The sequence below is a fragment of the Ictalurus furcatus genome, chromosome 16 (assembly GCF_023375685.1).
Source record: "Ictalurus furcatus strain D&B chromosome 16, Billie_1.0, whole genome shotgun sequence".
NCBI lineage: Eukaryota > Metazoa > Chordata > Actinopteri > Siluriformes > Ictaluridae > Ictalurus > Ictalurus furcatus.
This window is the reverse complement of record NC_071270.1, coordinates 18,985,330-19,003,895: the sequence shown is the minus strand read 5'-3', so window position 1 is coordinate 19,003,895 and position 18,566 is coordinate 18,985,330. Positions and strand designations below refer to the sequence as shown.

At 40.0% G+C, this 18,566-nt stretch overlaps 3 protein-coding genes across 3 annotated transcripts; 1 reads left to right on the top strand and 2 right to left on the bottom strand.

Annotated features, from left to right (window-relative positions):
* Window positions 1–27: 27 nt before the first annotated feature.
* Window positions 28–4,172, top strand: LOC128620153 (zinc finger and SCAN domain-containing protein 29-like). The gene is made up of 3 exons (XM_053644860.1): window positions 28–880; window positions 1,039–1,188; window positions 3,799–4,172. The coding sequence occupies exons 1-3, from the start codon at window positions 472–474 to the stop codon at window positions 4,065–4,067; spliced, it is 828 nt and encodes a 275-aa protein (XP_053500835.1). The 5' UTR covers window positions 28–471; the 3' UTR covers window positions 4,068–4,172.
* Window positions 4,173–6,278: 2,106 nt separating this feature from the next.
* Window positions 6,279–9,738, bottom strand: LOC128620152 (uncharacterized). Its single transcript, XM_053644859.1, has 2 exons — window positions 8,282–9,738; window positions 6,279–7,596 (listed from the first exon to the last, which is right to left on the bottom strand). Exons 1-2 carry the CDS (start codon window positions 8,447–8,449, stop codon window positions 6,487–6,489), a joined length of 1,278 nt encoding a protein of 425 aa, XP_053500834.1. The 5' UTR covers window positions 8,450–9,738; the 3' UTR covers window positions 6,279–6,486.
* Window positions 9,739–9,839: 101 nt separating this feature from the next.
* Window positions 9,840–18,141, bottom strand: reep5 (receptor accessory protein 5). Its single transcript, XM_053644861.1, has 5 exons — window positions 17,886–18,141; window positions 17,581–17,674; window positions 12,730–12,868; window positions 11,925–12,093; window positions 9,840–10,162 (listed from the first exon to the last, which is right to left on the bottom strand). The coding sequence occupies exons 1-5, from the start codon at window positions 18,001–18,003 to the stop codon at window positions 10,113–10,115; spliced, it is 570 nt and encodes a 189-aa protein (XP_053500836.1). The 5' UTR covers window positions 18,004–18,141; the 3' UTR covers window positions 9,840–10,112.
* Window positions 18,142–18,566: the final 425 nt, after the last annotated feature.

Sequence of the window (18,566 nt, the reverse complement as noted above, 5' to 3'; positions counted from 1 at the left end):
AGTTTCAGTTTCACGATGTTTTATTATTATTTTTTACTCTCGTGTTCAGCAGGATCAATTCTCCACAAGGCGAATCGTTTAATTGATTCTTCTTTCTCGGTGATCAAAGACAATAGACCGATCAGCTGAGCAGTGTTTTGCGCCCCCTAGTGTGCAGGCGTAAAATGCATTCTCGGTCAGCGCCACCTATCGTGCAGGCGTGAATTAACAGAAGGCGATGAATCGTTTCGGGTTCGGTGTGAAAGCACCGTTCGTCAGTCTGAAAGGACCTTTACGTGTGTAATTTTTCCCACTGCGTGAAGTACCGGAACTTGCAGCCACAATAACTCTCCAAAACCCGGGGGCGGGGCCAGTAACACTTCTCGTTCCTGATTGGCTAGACACACCGCGTCATATAAAGCGCGACACCATAAACACAAAAACAGACGCCATTTTTTAGGGAAAACCTTTCAGATTAGTTCTTTTTTTAAAATGGAGAAAACGGAGCCGTGGCACAACAAGGAGACGAAGACACTAATAGGCATCTGGTCAGAGGATGAAGTGCAGCGGGAGCTGGAAGGTACCGTAAGAAATCAAAAAGTGTTTCAGAAAATATCCCAGCGCATGTGGGAACTGGGTTACAACCGCAGCCCAGATCGATGTCGAGTCAAAATAAAAAAGCTTAAACAAGATTACAGAAGACTGAAGGAGTACAACAAAAGGAATGGGACGAACCGGAAAACAAATCAGTGGTACGACGCGCTGGACGCTGTTCTGGGACGCAGGGCGGAAAGTGTAGGCAGGAGTGTTACAGCGGAGTCCTCCTCCTCTCTGCTGGAGTCTGTGATGAACTGTAACGGTGTGGAGGACAGAGCAGATAGTGACGACGACGTCTTGTCAGGTAGAAAAAAAAAGTTTGTTGGTTTTACGTAATATGAGTTTGTTATTTAGTGCGTCTGCGTTTGGTTATGTTACTTCACTAGCTCTGTGAATGTTTGTGTTTTGCTCATCTACCTTCAACCTCACAGTTGTAACTCATCCTGTCTTTTGATTCTCCAGTCTGTATTGATAATGCAGATGACAGGAACAGAACCAGGATTAGTTCTCCAGCGCTTGCAGTAACGTTACCCCTGTCTCCAGGACTGTCCTCTCCTGCGTCCAGCAACCTTACAGCCGAGGAACCCCGACCTACTGTGCCTCGTGTCAGAGGTGAGATAAACACTGGATTTGGGCTTGTTTGTTAGGACATAGCTCTATCAAGACAATAAAGCACAATAATGCATATCTGACTAAGTTATGGGTTTTTCAAACCAGTGTATCAAATCAGTATAACAAAAAAGCTGGGCAATCGGGCTGAAATATATCACGATACTTGAGGACATTTCTATGTATTCAGTCTATGTATTCAAGTCTTCTTCGATCCATGTGTGTTGAATACGAGTACAGCTAAAAGGTCTCATTTACCAACAAACGGCACTGCGAAAGACCGTGCAAAACAATTCAGCAGAATTGCAATTTCGCCAACTCGAGTAGTTTTGAGAAGCACAAAATCACAGCAAATTGCATCACAGTCGAGCATTTTTGCCTGCAACAGTCACAAAGACACTCGGCAAAACACTGTACGGACTGATTTAGGTTTGCTAACAGATTTTCAGCAAAACTGTAGCGTTACATTTAAAAACCAAGTATATATAGAGGAAAAATAAAAATTTTACCATTTTAAAGATGCATTATACAATTATGAATCAGCTACATCCAACCTGATTTTGTGATTTATCTGGAAAAAAAAACACACACAACTAAAAACATGCCAGTTTCCACTATATTTCACAAAAATATCTTGAGACTTAAGTTATGACATCATTATTATATTGTCATATTTCCCAGCCCAAGTAGAACAGTATTAACATGAGTTTTTCATTGTCATTATATAAAAACGCACCACCATGAGCCTAACCAGGACAAAGCAGTTACTGATGATAATGAATGAATAAATAGTAGACACATACTGTAAGTGATGACAACAATACTTAACATTTGTCAAGGAAAGTCTAGACAGCCATTTTGCAGGGGGACTAAACCTTCCTTAGCCCGTTGTCACCCACCAGCCAGCTCTCCTCTATCATACAAAAGATGCCAGCCAGGAAGGGTGAAGGTGAACACGTGCTTCCTCTGAGACATGTGAAGACAACCAACTGCACTTTTCGAACTGCCGCTCATGCAGCATCACAGGGCAGTGTAATATACTCAGGGGGAAAGAGCTATCTGCCCTCTTCCGCATACATGAACTCACAGACGCCCATGATTGGCTAGTGTCACTGTGATTGACATGAGAGAGAGAGAGCATGAGATCCCTCCAGAAAAGCATGGCCAAATCTGCTTTCCTGGCTCATGGCCACGGATGCCCGTGGCATTGTTGAATAGGCAAACTTCATGGATTCGAATGCTGCATGGTGCCACAAACACTTTCCTGTTGCACTACTCTGGAGTCACTTATAAATTACTTTAGTCTTTTAAACAGCAGTTAAACGAGCGGTACAGTAAGTAGACCTTTGCTGTATGGGTGATTCCACAAACATGTATGTAAAGTGTTCTACACAACAACTTCTGTGCATGTCTCAGATAAAAAAAACTTTAAATCTCTATAAATAACTTAAAACTATGACATTTAAACAGAATTTTTTGCCAACCCGAATCCACATCTACACTTGAGTTGAAAATATAATCATATCAGTCATATAATTTTATCTTACTATTCTCACATTAATGTGTGAATCCATTTATGTCGTGCCTAAAACATCCTTTTTAGATTCGTCCATTATAGGGTCTGAAAAAACCCCATACGTTTTAGAGTTCAACTCTGTAATCTGAACACATTCACACCTGTGATATACATGGAATATTCCACATGTTCAACAGGAAGTTGTATCGTCTGAATTTCATGAAAGTCATAGGAGGAATAAAAATACTTATTATTATATATAACTTTTTTTTTTCTTTATTTTCAATACTGTGATACTTTTGAAAGTAAAACCCTGTTACTTGAAAGAGAAATAAAATGTAATTAATTAAATAAAAAATGTAAGTAAATCATTACAATGTCCTTGATGTTTTCATGTCATTAGCATGGTTGCTAGTTAACCATATTTTGTTTTAATTCTATGCAAAAAAAAAAAAAGAGCCATGCATGAAACCCATTTTAAACATTTTTGAATGGTTAAATGCATATTTTATTAGATTCGAAACAGATTTTTATTTTTTTATTATTTTTTTTAAGTTACAAGTCTAAATAGCACCTCAATTGTGGAATTACCCACCGTTATTGGAAAGTTACACTGATGAAGTTGCGCTCCAGTCTGATTTTCGGTATGTGCTCACCTCACAAAGATGACATGAGAACATTACTACTTGGCTTCATTTTTACAAATTTATGATTCACTCTCTGCCACACCCCACTGCCCTGCTTCCTCTTTCTTTTGATACTACATTTAAACTCTTACAGGTTAAGGACATGTTAATGAGATGTCATGTCGAGGGGTTTCCTGAGATCTGGTATTTTGACCACATAACCACATGACTTGCCAGTTCTTTATTCTCATGTGGTTTTATTTCTGTTAAGGTGTGACAATCTGTCATCAAATGTCTTCTCCCACACCTTATAATATTATGGTCATGATTTTGTTTATTTCTTGGGGTTTAAGAGGTCAATGTTCAGAGGCCCCAGATGAGTTCTGCCTTGATCACTTGCCTTACCTTTGTGTGTAGCTACACCACTGGTTATGTGCACATTTATTTATTATGTACTGTACATTTCACCAGGAAAAAGGAGACGAGGACACTCGAACCACATTGACACTATGAGAGAGATCTTCCTTATGGCTGAGGATCGCGAAGACAGACGGCAACGAGTTCATCAAGAATTTGAAGAAAGACGACTTCAAGTCCTGCAGGAGTTGGAACGCTCAGCTGGGATTCGAGAGACAGAGTTGATCAACACCCTGGCACAGTTTAACCAAGGACTGCTCAGTGTAATGGGGCAGCTAGTATCCGTCATGGCCAGCAACCACAGCCCTCAATCGCCACCTTAAAACTTTTGATTTCCAAAATGGTTTTCTTTGGATTGTTATGCAGGACAATTGTTGAATGCGGTTACATATTTATAACTAAAATATAATAATAAGCTCTTTTCAGTACACACTTTCCAGTGTGTTTTATTTGTTGCATTTAGAAGTATTTGTATCTTTATGGCTACCATACATTTTTTGGTCTTTTTATCAGGTACAGCTACCATAGATATTACTTTGTAGATAAACGATTACTCACTGATCAGACATGACCATTCTCAGTCCATGAATGACTCTAACATGAGCCGCGTTTCCACCCAGAAACTTTCCACAGGAACTAGGGACTTTTGGAGGTACTCGGTGTGTTTCCACCGCAGGGATCAGCGTCTAAATTTAGTTCCGGGTAAAATAGTTCCCACTCGGAAAGTCCCTACTCAGGAGGTGGTACTTTTTCAAAGTTCAGGACCTTTTGGGGGGTGGGACTTGGGTGCTGAACATGCTGATTGGTTCAATGCACGCAGCATTTATTTTTTCAACCACCATTTTTAAGAGTCTGTTGCGGTACGTACAGTAACTGTTTTTTTTTATTGCGATTTGAATCAACACAATGGCGGTTCTTAAAAAGTATGACGAGGTTCAGGCCTTATTAAGTATTTATGCCGAGGACGAAATACAGCGGGAACTGGAAATGGCAAGCTGCTATGAGAAAGGTATGCGTAAAAAATATCAAGTTGGTTACACAAGCTGGGCATAGGAAAACGGTGCAGAGAGAAGCTCGGGCACGTGCATTCGTCTCAGTCATCACAGCAATAGCTGATAAAATCCGTTTGCTTACTTTAAGTCTAGCATTACGAGCATTCTGGATTCGCTTTACTACCACTGCTCGTCTCTTCTCCAGCGTTTTCTCAATTACCTCTTTAGCAAAGCAATACCTCACAATCAACAGTAACAGCTTGAACCTCCTCCATGCTTGTTGTTGCAGTGTCGTTATCAGACTTCAGAAAATAGACTCCTTTTATAAAACGCCAAAAATTTTTAAAAAATTAATTCCCTGACCGGGAATCGAACCTGGTCCACTACAGTGAGATCTGAATCCTAACCACTACACCACCAGCTTAGTCGCAGCAAACTCTAAACTTTGCATCTTTGCCAATTTTTTTTTTTTAAAACTGTTCAAAGCTTTGTGTTCCAATCAGAACCTGCTACATGTTTTTACGAGCCAAGCAAATATTTTACATCATTAAAATCAGCTTAATTTGTCTCAACGGTCTGTTGGATTGTATCATACTTTGAGGTTTCATATCCTCGCCAAGGGCTTGGCGCATGCAGTCATGCGTCACTGGACTAATTTGCCTAATCTTCACGGTATTTTAGACCGCGATAGAAATGCAGACAACAAAGGTCTGGAGAAACCAAATGGTCCCTTGAAAAACAGTTCCTGCGATGAATTGTTCCGGGTAATTTCGGTGGAAACGCGGCTATGGTAGTGTGTGTGCTTCTACGAGGGTATTTGGTTCGGCTGCCTTGTAGATGTGTAGTCAGACTGCAGCTCATATTTTCCCATGCACTGTTTGTGTTCGTTATCCACCACGCTCAAGCTGTGTCAGTTTCAGACCACTGACGCACTCCAACACCACACACACACGTTAGAGCAGGACACTAAACACTAAATGTGCAGGACAGGGGGTCCTGTAGGACCAGGGTTAGGAACCTGTGAGCTTACAACATGTAACAGAATTTCTAGGGGTATAATGATACAATGTGAATCTGATTATGCATTATGCATGTGATGCAATTGCACTGTTTGAACACTAGAGGTTTTAATCTGCACATCCCATGGAGTTAAAATGTGTGAACTGTGATGTAAATGATGGTCTGATAGCTCTGGATTGCGATGACCAGCAGGCATTGTGCATTTATATGGTCACACTGCCATATTACGTCTGTTAAAAAGAGCTCTTCAGCAGCTTTCAGACGCCATCCCCATGAGCAGCGGCCGTGGAAAGTGGGCATTTTAGCCGACATTGGAGCTCTATTTCTGCTTTGGAGCTCATTATGTTTCAATCTTCAAAATCCTCAGGTCAGACACTTTGTTTAATCAAACTTTTTTTTAGAGAATTTGTAAATATATTTATTTATTTTTAAGATATAGTAAATCTGTAGTCTAATCATGTTTTGTTTACAATATTCAACCTCTAGCAATTTTTTAATTAATTTATTTTTTATTTAAAAAATGCATATTGTTTTGTATGGGCTTTTTTTATATACATAAATTTTTTAAAAAGTGTTTTCAGTCATAATTTTTCCTTCATTTAGAATTTTTCGAGAATCGAATTGTGACAAGAGTGTATCATTATACCCCTAATAATTTCAGTTCTTTCATCTTTGGCATTCGGATATCTGTGTAAATTACAAAGCCAGAGACAGCAGTCGTTTATATGCTTTACTCAAGCAATGGTGATGCACAATTGTCTGTGTTTAGATAATGCACCAGGGCATCGCGCACACCCACGGCTGCGCCTTCAGCATCTTCCTCTGGGGGCAGTGCCACTAAAATCTGGTCTCCTGCAGCAGGAGGGTCCCATTCCTCGCTGTACTGCTCACCGTGTGTTTCGCATAAGTTGTGGAGGACACAACAGGTGAGCACCATTGTTTTCACAAGGTCTATGTGGCTGTCATTGCGTTTAAGAAGGCATCTCCATCGTCCCTTCAGTCGACTGAACGCCTTTTCAGCCACACAACTTGCTCTGCAGATTTTCTGATTGAATGTCCTCTGTTCAGCTGTCAGCTGCCCAGTGTCTGAGTATGGTTTCATGAGCCAGTTCTGCAGTGGAAATGCAGCGTTACCGAGAAGGTAGTAGCCAACTTCATGACCAGCTATATTTTTTGTATGGTTTGGAAATAGTCCTTGTCCTATAAGATCCCACAACCCTGACACATGCAGAACTGTAGCATCATGCATACTGCCAGGACTTCCTGCAAATACATGCCAGAAGAGCCCGTTTCCATCCACAACTCCTTGCAGTATGATAGAATGCCAGCCCATGTGGTTAAAATACTCTGCATGGTACTCTGTAGGGACATTCGGGATATGTGATCCAGCGACAACCCCAACACACTGTGGAAGTCCATATCTCTGCTCGAAGTTCATGGCCATTTCCATAAGCTTATCATCGTTCGGGAATGGTATCAGTTCTGGCAGCAGCACTTCATTAACAGCTGTGCAGAATTCCCGAACGCATCGCCACACCGTAGTAAGACCGACGCCAAACAAATGTGAAACGAGTCTTAACTCGCTGTTGGTGGTCAGCTTCCATAGTGCTATGGCTACTCGTTTCTTTATGGGCACACACAGACGAAAGTTGGTGTCCCGCTTCTCCATCGCTGTTCGCAGCCTATGGCAAAGGTACAGGAATGTATCTTCAGACATTCTGAAATTCTGGCTCCACTGCTCGTCTGTAAAGTTGGGAACTACAACAGTCCACCAGTTGTTTGCTCTTTGATGGACCCAAACAGAAGGCGGTCTGCGACGTAACTGGTAATACAACTGGATCTGAAACATAAGTCACGCAAGGTCCTATTCACTAATAAATACAACACTGAAAAGAAACATAAAACACACCCTTAAAGGAAATATCAACCCAGAGCGACTGGCATATTAATCATTTTAATTAACTTATCATACTCAGTGGCATCCAAGTGTTATTTTATAATGAAAGTCTGAGTTTGTTCTGTGCTTGTTTACATTTCTTTCCTTGACATTGGTCTTTTTTCCACTTTGGTTAAAAGTTTTCTACATTACTCACAAAGCCACTTGACTGCTTGCTGATAGTGGGAATTGGCCCTTGCTTCGTCTCTACCTAAACTTTAGTCCTTGAGACTGTTCAGCTCTCACAGCTCATGCTCTTTTGTTTTTAAGAGCTCACAGCAAAATCTTACTATCATCTATATCTGTCATTTAATTTTCTTTTCTCATATTAAAACGACATAGTAGTCTCCCCCTTAACCCTCCCCCAGTGACGTCAGCGTTTTGTGGTGGAGTTTTTTCTTTAATGTAGTTTCACGCGACTGGATGCTCGCCGTAAACGTCACGCGTTTATGTGCACGCGCACGCTGCTTTGTTAATCATTATCTAAATAGCATTTGTTAAATTTAGACCGGAATCCGGCTTATGTTAATATTAAACCTGCATCTGAGAGCTCATATGTGTAACATAAATAGGCGCATAACAGACTCACCTGTCTTTGTCTTCGTCTTTGGCGTCGTAACCTGCTGTGTGTATTCAAAATCAAGTCTCTAATCCTTAATCTCCTTTTTCTGATGAGTCTGATCTCGGTCGATATAAACTGATTAACCAAACGGCCGATTAGGCACAGGAACAAAGTTAACCCAACCACTTTCTCCATGTTTCAATGTGTGTGTAGTGTAGTGTAAACACACCGCGCACGGTGATGACGTCATGGGCTATGGGCGGTCTTTGTTCAGCTGTACTGTACAGTAGCATGTTGCCAGTTCTCGATGGCTCTTCAGAGAGAGAGAGAGAGAGAGATCCCTAATCCAATCTATAACAGGCGGCTCTGCATGCAGGTTATACAGTGGGGGAAATAAGTATCGTGTATATATAATTAAGTATATTTAAAAAATGGCTGCGTCCGAAATCGTGTACTACTCTACTACTACTACTACATAGTAGCTCGTAGGAGAAAAAAGCGGGAAATAATACATGAGCGCCCTCTACAGGTGCAACATGGTATCTGTAATCATTTAGGGCAGAAAGGAGATTGGAAGACAAGGGCAACGGCAATGAATTTACCTCAGTCTATTAACACTGCCCACATTAAATTACGAGTCCAGTTAACTTTCCTGATTGAATCCGATAGTCCCATTAGATTTTTGTGTTAATGGTGACGTCGAAGGTCACATGACAATGACAACATGGCGGAGGTAGTATGTTGTATCTATTTTTAAATTACAGTATAAAAACGAGTGTGGATTGATTTTAAATTCTATAAAATGATGAAAGACTTAATTTATTTTCAAACCAGCGGTGTTATAATGATGCATTTTGTTGGTGTTGGATGGATGGGGACAAAGGGACTTTAATGGGGACTTTAATTTCTTTATTTTTATATAATTTAAGTAAATCAGATTAGATCAGTCTCTAACACAAATTATGAGATAGGTATACCTTGACTAAACTATAACCTTATTTCTATAGATTTTACACCCATTGTTACTCTAAAATGGGGTGCACGGTGGCTTAGTGGTTAGCATGTTCGCCTCACACCTCCAGGGTTGGGGGTTTGATTCTTGCTTCCACCCTCTATGTGCAGCGTTTCCATGTTCTCATGCTTTGGGGACTTCCTCTGGGTACTCTGGGTCCCCCAGTCCTGGACATGCGCTGTAGGCTGATTGGCATTTCCAAATTGCCTGTAGTGTGTGAATGTGTGTGCGATTGTCCCCTGAGTTCCCGGGGATAGGCTCCAGGCTCCCGTGTAGGATAAGTGGGATAGATAGATGGATGGGTGGATGGATGGATATTGTACTGCGCAGACCCGGCAGACAGGCACTCTCATGGCTTCCGTGACATAAATAGTTGTAACAGTCCCCAATAATGATCAGTTGTTATATATTTCCTCATTTGAACAAACCAACACTGAATGGTTGGTAATTTCCTATGAGTAGAAAAGCAGTTGGATAAGGATAAACTTTTATCATTTTTCACACAGGAAAATCTTGTGCATTTGTGTGTGGTGTATGTAGTTTGAGACACAGCCAAATGACTACAACAAAGACTAAGGAGGTAAGACTTTTATTTACTGGGACTGAAGCATAGCAGTTGAGCATCACTGACATTTGGTATTATGTGAAATATATATTTAAACGGAACTCTGTTGCAGGCACTGCTATTTGCACAGAGAGAAAAAAGTAGGCGAAACCAGTAGGAATATTCCAGTTGTTTACAAAGGCGCACACAAAAAATAAAGGCAACATTTATTCAGGCCCGTGATCGTCCTTGGGGACATGTACCAATAGTGCATATCGGCGTGGTGTCTCCCCCACAGCTGCTTAGGAGCTCTTTTTCTCCTCGAAAATGATGTTAGCAGTGGCTTTCTTGGCTACAAGAAAAGAATAATAAACAATTAATATTAAATACCTACAGAGTAAATCTCAAAACATAAACCAATTCATATTCTGTGCACCCTTCAATGAGTTACAATGGTCTACATTGTAAGTCTATTGGGGAAAAAGATAATCTGTGCTTCTTTTACTTCAGTATTATGTAAAATAATTAAATATTCCATCATCAACAAAGAGAGAAAAGTAATTATCCTTGGAAGTAATTCGATGCTAATTGTAGTGATAATTAGGGCTGGTTAAGAATAGACTTGTCAGAGCTAAGCCCAGCTGAAATCCCCTTACACGATATGAAACTTTACATCAAGACTGAAAATTTCAGCACTGTAACAGAAAAATACTGTAACAGTACTTGAGAAAACTTAAAACAGCATATTGTTTGAGATTGTGCACACAGACTGTATCGTGAAAAGTCTCTAGAAAATAAAAATAAAAAAGTTACTAGTCTGCTCTAGATTAATTAAAAGTTACTAAATAACAGAGGACACAGGAGCACCATCATAGGAACACCTGTACACCTGCTCATTCATGCAGTTATCCCATCAGCCAATCATGTGGCAGCAGTGCAGTGCATAAAAGCATGCAGATACAGGTCAAGAGCTTCGGGTAATATTTACATCAAACATCAGGATGGGGGGGAAATGTGATCTCAGACACTTTGACTGTGGCATGGTTGTTATCAGATGGACTGGTTTGAGTATTTTGGAAACTGCTGTTCTGGGATTTTAACGCATAACAATATCTAAAGTTTACACAGAATGCTGTGAAAAACAAAAAAACATCTAGTAACCATTCTCTTCTGACCTCTCTCATCAACAATGCATTTCTGACTGCACAACGGTCACTGAGATCACATTTTTCTTCGTTTGATGAACTTTATCTGAAGCTCATGACCTGTATCTGCATTGGCCTACTGCCATGTGATTGGTTGATTGGATAATTGCATGAAAATCAAAGTGTTCTCCATAAAGTGGCTGGTATACAAGTGTATATATTGCTACATACTAATTATCAATGCAGACTGTTAGCCTGTTGGTGAATAGGATCCTTATTTTAGGTCTTGTAATAGCATTCATTACTCTAAAACCCCATCATTATACACAATTAAGCTGTCTAGTAACACTGTGTAGTCTGTCTCTGTGCTTCGTCCCAATAACTTTTTACTTCGAATGAACTTTAATAAGAGCTCCTTTATCAGACACTAGTTTTTTGGGATGCACCCATTGTTTGAGATTTAGATTCTGTTTTCTAGCCCTTTTTTCATCCAGCATTTAGACGTATAGGATTTCCATCTTGGCCTGCAAATATCAAGCTTGATAATGGCACCTGGTATGGATTTAGCACTTAACACTCCTAAATATTCCTATGATCATGTTTTGTTTTTGTTTTTTTTAGTTTTTTTAAATGCCGCACATTGTACTAAGACCACTGACTAGCGGTGATTTCTAACATTTGTAACTGGAGTTATTCAGGGATTGGTATCTACAGGAAGGACAGTGATGAAATCACTGCTGTGACATGTTTGCTCAGGCAGGGTGTGCTTAGTGTTTCACAAATTTCCATTTAATAAACAGGTGACGCAAGAGGCAGGAAGCATTACCCCATGAGATCAAACAGCACAACAACAAAGCCGGCAGGTATCCCTCATGAGAAACCTGAGCACTTCATGGATCATTCCGTTTCTTAAAAAGGACGCAAAAAGCAGAATGCAGCATGGATAGAAATAATTTCTTGTATTATTACCCTCCTCTTTAAATTTATCTGCAGCATCAGATGCTTTGTCCTTGATGTCCTTCACCACAGTGTCGATCCTGGCCTCGTTCCTTAGGAAGAAAGGTCGAATGATGCGCGTGTAGATCAGCACGGAGCCGTTAGAGGGAGTTGGAGCCATGCACCACACCAGGAAGGCACACTGAGACAGCAAGAGAAAAATACATCACTACTTAATCTGAAGCACATGACCTCAGAGACAACACTTTAAGGGCATTGATTTAATTGCACGGCACAAGACGTGTTTTGCTGAGACAGGAGTCTCGCTAGAAAAATGAACTGAAATGCTTTCAGTATCCCACAAAACCTTTTGATAATTAGGACCTGGGCTTGAATATCAGAGATAATCATGTACTGCCTGGGGATATTCTAAAGCACTGTCGACAGAAGCGTTATTGTACATGAATATTTCTGTTTTCAGGGTTAGCAGGGATTTATAACTCACAGCTTAACCAACCTGGTTGTGTTTTCCCCAGATTTCCCGTTCTATATACTCATTTCGACATTCCGCCATGGACTGATTAATGTATTGTAAAAGAAGCAGACTATCAGTCCTATCAGTCATCTTAATGGCAAAGCCTGAACAAACATTCCTGTCATCCCAACCTTTACTCCCATCTTACAAATAAAACTGTGTGACTATTGACAAAGCATCTCAAAGACAGTACACTGGCAGGCCAGGTATGTATACATATAAACCATAAAAATAGGGTGGAGACGTTCATTTATCATCAAAACACACACACACACACACACACACACACACACACAAACTTACCTTTCCTATGTAATAGAATGGGAACCAGGACAGGAAGATGTCAGCAAAGAACTCGGCCACGCTAAACACACCGTACACAACCCAGTAGGTGAGCCATTTTGTGTCATCATCTTTGTCGGTGCTTTCAATGGCTTTGATCCTGCAAACAGGTCGAAAGGTTTGTGTATTAGGGCTGTGCCATTAACCTGCTCCCACACACCCACACATACCACCACCATGTGTCACATATTCTCACTACTATATACCTACACTATACTATATACACAGTATCTTTCTAAGGTCAAAGTTAGTAAATGTTCACAGAGTGAAACAAAAAAATGACTTGGTGTGTGTCAGGTAGATAGATAAAGAAAGATAGGGTTTGATGTTGAATAGCAAAAGCAATTTTTTATCCATTAAACAAAGTGACAAAATTGATAGACACGGTCTTCGTCTTATTCATCTTTGTCACACTGTCTCTGTAAAACAAATCTATACAGAATACCAATTTTGAAGACTAGTACTTATCTACCTATATTTTATATGAGTACGTTATACTAGAGATCGACCAATATCGATTTTATATAACCGATACCGATTATTTGCATTATGTGCCCGATAACCGATATTTATTTATTGCTTTACTTCTGTTTTCGACACAACGATAACACCACTACTGAACTGAACAAACTGCTTTATTTATAACAGTTTTGTCAATTTTACTTCCTCCTTGCATATGAAACAAACAAACAAAAAACCTCTTATTTATACACCAATAAATAGAGGGGTCTGAATCTAATGAAAAATAAAGTGCACTGTTACTACAGTGTTTTTGTTGTAATAAAAATGCCAAGCTGCTTAAACAGCATATCAAGCGTTTATGTAACACATCTAATTTGTGCATTAATGGCTGTTATGTTAAATAAATGGTGGTCCTGCGCACAATTTTCAAAACACCCACAAGATGGCGCCGTTTATCGGTGGAGCCGATATTACAAAACCGATATCCAATTATGGAAAAATGCTTAAATATTGGGAAAACCGATTATCATTCGATCTCTATATTATACTAGTATTTATCTATCTACATTTATCTATTTGCATTGCCACGACTGGATCGGTTACTTGTGGATTGTGTGTGAAATGGTAAGCAGGTGAAGGCATGAACTTTTCACAGAGTACTCTAGTATGGTGGATGCCAAAGTGTCAGAAGTACACGTGGTGTGTGGAGCATGTGGAGACAACTAGTAACAGGCCTCCCTGTTGCCATGTGGGTAATGTATGAGTCACAACAAGTTTCAGTGGTTTACCACAGAAATTTCATAGGAAATGCAACGTTGCTTCAAGCTTCTAAAAGACGGTTTTGTTACACAGCCTGCATGACAACTGGTACACTTTTAAAAACACATGATCAGTCTTCCTGTGCATCATGAGGAAATAAAGCCCGCAATACTGAGTGCTAAAGAGGATCTGAACTGTTACGCTGTACTTGGGAAATAGGTGGATGATATACACATGTACATTATTAATGTCATTTTCCATTTAGCTTTTCCTTTGTACTACGATAAAAGAAATATACTGCCCTGCCTTATGCATTTTCATATGACCGCACATGATTACACTGTCTACACATAAATAATTACCTGGCATTCACACACTGCAGTCATCAACTAGTAATATCAACATTATTAAGCAAATTATACTTAATGAAATTGGCAAATTATTGCTAATTATATAGAGAGAACAAAATACTGACTTAGAGCATTTTCACAAGAAAATACTAATATTTTACTTTAGAATATTGTACATAATGTGCAATATTGCAAAATATACACATTTTATAACATAGTCCACTTTATTAGGAACACCTGTACTTCTGCTCATTTATGCATTAATCCAATCAGCCAATTATGTGGCAGCAGCGCAATGCATAAAATCATTCAGATACAGGTCAAGTGCTTCAGTTAATGTTCACATCAAACTGTGGAATGAGGAAAAATTGTGATCTTGGTGACTTTAACTGTGGCATAGTTGTTAGTGCCAGATGGGCTGGTTTGAGTATTTCAGAAACTGCTGATCTCCTGGGATTTTCACACACAACAGTGTCTAGAGTTTACACAGAATGATGCGAAGAACATTGAGTGAGCGACAGTTCTGTGGGTGGAAACAACATTTTACTAAGAGAGGTCAGAGGAAAATGGCCACTTTGGTTCAGGCTGCCAGGAAGGATATTCAAATAATCACTCTTTACAACTGTGGTGAGCAGAAAAGCATCTTATCATGCACAAAACATCAAACCTTGAGGTGTATGGGCTACAACAGAAGAAGACCACATCAGGTTCCACAGCTGTCAGTCAAGAACAGGAATCTGAGGCTGCAGTGGGCACAGTTCAACCAAACTGTACTGTTGAAGATTAGAAAGAAAAAAAAAACACCTGATCTTTTTCAAAATTTCAACTGTCCAGTTTCTGTGAGTCCGTGCCATGATCAGTCTTCCTGTGCATAGTGAGGAAGTAAAGTCCAAAATATTGAGTGCTAAAGAGGATCCGTACTGTTACGCTGTACTTGGGAAATAGGTGGATGATATACACATGTACATTATTAATGTCATTTCCTGTTTAGCTTTTCCTTTGTACTACGATAAAGAAATATACTGCCCTGCCTTAGGCATTTTCATATGACCGCACATGATTACACTGTCTACACATAAATAATTACCTGGCATTCACACACTGCAGTCATCAATTAGCAATATCAACATTATTAAGCAAATTATAGTTAATGAAATTGGAAAATTATTGCTAATTATATAGAGAGAACAAAAATACAGACTTGGAGCATGTTTCACAAGAAAATACAGACTTGGAGCATGTTTCACAAGAAAATACAGACTTGGAGCATGTTTCACAAGAAAATACTAATATTTCATTGTACAATATTGTAAAATATACACACCATCCACTTTAATAGAAACACCTGTACATAAGCTCTACAGTATATGACAGCCTCAGATTCCTGTTCTTGGCCGTCAGGAGTGGAACCTGATGTGTTGTGCTTGCTGAGATGCTTTTCTGCTCACCACAGTTGTAAAGAGCGTATATGTGAGTTACTATAGACTTCCTGTCAGCCCAGACCAGTCATTCGCCTCTGATCTCTTCCATCAACAAGGTGTTTCAGCCTGCAGACGCTCTGCACACAGGATGTTATTTGTTTTCCGCACCATTCTGTGTAAACTCTAGAGAGTGTTGTGTGTGAAAATCCCAGGAAATCAGCAGTTATTGAAAATACTCAAACCAGCACATCTGGTACCATCATCCATGCCACAGTTGAAGTCACTAAGATCACATTCCCCCCATTCTGATGTTTGATGTGAACATTAACTGAAGCTCTTGATCTGCAGGATTTTATGCATTGTGCTGCTGCCACATGACTGGTTAACTGAGACAGTCCTTTTGTTTTAATTGTAGTTTAAAAACACATTTAAAAGCACTTTCACTGCTCTCTCCCTCACTGATGTGAACCTATGAGGCCATGTTCAAGGTTGTCAAACATTAAAAGATTTGCATCTTGCACCCCATCATAAAATAAATGAAAGCATGTTCACATTTCAATATTAATATACAGCATTTAAAAAACACTGCAAACGATATTTAGATCATCCAGGGTGTATTCCAACCTTGTGCTCAGTATTTCCAGAATAGTCTCTGGATCCACCGAGACCCTGACTAGGATAAAGTGCTTACTGAAGATGAAAGAATTTGACGTGGATAATTGATATTTAAATACTAATAACTGGTTACATGTTGTAGCTTTAATAAGGTTTAATAAATGGGCCACTTTATCTAACATTCTCAGATCATGCAAACCAGTCATGTCAAACTGCTATACAACAGGATACAGTTGCTTATAATTCTCTCATACACAACGGTTTACACTTCGTGTCATGAGAATGAACTTATATAACAGTTTCCTTACCATGTTCTAGACCCAATTAGTAACGTCAGTGCGATTAAATCATTCCTGATGATTTACGATTTAATTTGTTTATTCATCTTCAGAAAACGCTTCATCCTGGTCAGACATGTGGTGGATCCAGAGCCTATCTCTGGAACACGGCATATATGAGAGTTAGGAATATATCATGAATATGATGCCAGTCCGTGAGAGCATCATGCGCGCACACACACACACACACACACACACACACACACACACACACAAGCACCTAGCAGAAGTTTAGAGCTGCCAAAGCCAACCTAACTCCACGTATTTCGGAGGTAGGAGCAAACCCGTGAACTCGGAGGAAACCCACACAGACATGGGGTAGAACATGCGACACTCCATGCAGACAGCAACCCGAGCTCATGATCGAACCAGAACCTTGGAGCAATGCTACCCAGTGTGCCACATTTAATCCAGGATTTTTAGCTTGCTCATGTGGCTATGGATAAATCATAAATGGTCCATTGCCCAGCTGAATTTGTTGTTATGATATATATTTATATATTGTCCCACTGGGATATCTGAGCTGCATCAGTGAGCTTTAGCAATGCCATGCCAGGCCTAAAGTGGTAACAAGGCCTTGTTCCAAAACCACACCCTACCCCTACTAGTTAGAATATTTAATAAAAAAAATAAAAAAATAGTACACATCTTAACTAGTTGACACACTGTTTAGTAAGCCAGTGTGCTGTTTGGGACGCAGCCCTTACACATTCGGTGTGTATTGCGTTGGTACACACACACACACACACACACACACACGAAAGCATGGCAGAGACGTATCATTTTACTATAAGCTGTAGTAGAGGTTAAGGTTACAGTGTGTTTATATTTTTTAATATATACTTATATTATTTAAAGCAGACTTACGATATGTAGGCAGGGTAAGCAAATCCGATGAGATTGCAGAGCAGGGAAGCTCCATAACCGATGACGAGGTAAACTGAAATAACACCAATGACAGCTAGAAGAACAGAGAGAGAAGACAAAAGGAGAAAAAGCAGAGGAATTAAGCATCATCATGCCAAACCTGAACATCTCCATAACCTCACGCGCACTTACATCAGATTACTCTGAAACACAAACAAAGCATTTTCATTCATTTCGGGAATCAGCTTCAAAATCGGACACCATTTCATTTCCTTGCAAATTGCGGAAACACACGAAGCTCTCACCGAGCGCGATGTAAGAGCGGTTCACTCCGGTCTTGGCCTCGATCTTCGCCAGCACGTCCGTCATGACGTTTTTCTCGTGAAGGAACTTGTCGAATCTTTCTTTTAATGCTTGAGCCATGGTTGTTTTTTGTAGCTTTATATATAACAATTACTCGACTGTGAAATAAAGTTCGTTATATACGACGCCCACATAGAGCAGCTCAACCTCCTGTCTCCTTCTGCACTGATGCTGCGTCAGAGAAACACTAGCGCCACGGTTGCCAGGTGTGAGCAACATTTCCAATCCTAATACACTACAGTATATATCCTAAAGTTTATGTACACCTGATCATCACACTCATGTGTCCATTTTGTGCTTTCCATTCCATAGTCTCCGTTGGCTGTTATAATATCTTCTAGTCTTCTGGGAAGACTTTCCATCAGATTTTGGAGCATGAATGTGGGGAATAATGGGCGTTCAGCTACAGGAGCATTAGTGAAATCAGCCACTGATGAGGCCTGGTGTGCAGTCGGTGTTAAGTTCATCTCAAAGGTGTTCGGTGGAGTTGTGGTCAGGGCTCTGCGCAGGACACTTGAGTTCTTCTACAGTACACTAACCTTGTCACTCCATCCCTGCATCTCAATTCTTCTCCTTATACTATGCACCAGGGGTGTCCAGTCTTATCCAGAAAGGGCCGCTGT

Coding starts and splice junctions, on each gene's coding strand:
- LOC128620153 (XM_053644860.1), top strand. CDS start 472: ATGGAGAAAACGGAGCCGTGGCACAACAAGGAGACGAAGACACTAATA. Junction 881..1,038: donor TGACGACGACGTCTTGTCAG/GTAGAAAAAAAA, acceptor TTGATTCTCCAG/TCTGTATTGATAATGCAGAT. Junction 1,189..3,798: donor TACTGTGCCTCGTGTCAGAG/GTGAGATAAACA, acceptor ACATTTCACCAG/GAAAAAGGAGACGAGGACAC.
- LOC128620152 (XM_053644859.1), bottom strand. CDS start 8,449: ATGGAGAAAGTGGTTGGGTTAACTTTGTTCCTGTGCCTAATCGGCCGT. Junction 7,597..8,281: donor AAAGACGAAGACAAAGACAG/GTGAGTCTGTTA, acceptor CTTATGTTTCAG/ATCCAGTTGTATTACCAGTT.
- reep5 (XM_053644861.1), bottom strand. CDS start 18,003: ATGGCTCAAGCATTAAAAGAAAGATTCGACAAGTTCCTTCACGAGAAA. Junction 12,094..12,729: donor CATTCTATTACATAGGAAAG/GTAAGTTTGTGT, acceptor TTGCTGTCTCAG/TGTGCCTTCCTGGTGTGGTG. Junction 10,163..11,924: donor AGATAAATTTAAAGAGGAGG/GTAATAATACAA, acceptor CTTTTCTTGTAG/CCAAGAAAGCCACTGCTAAC.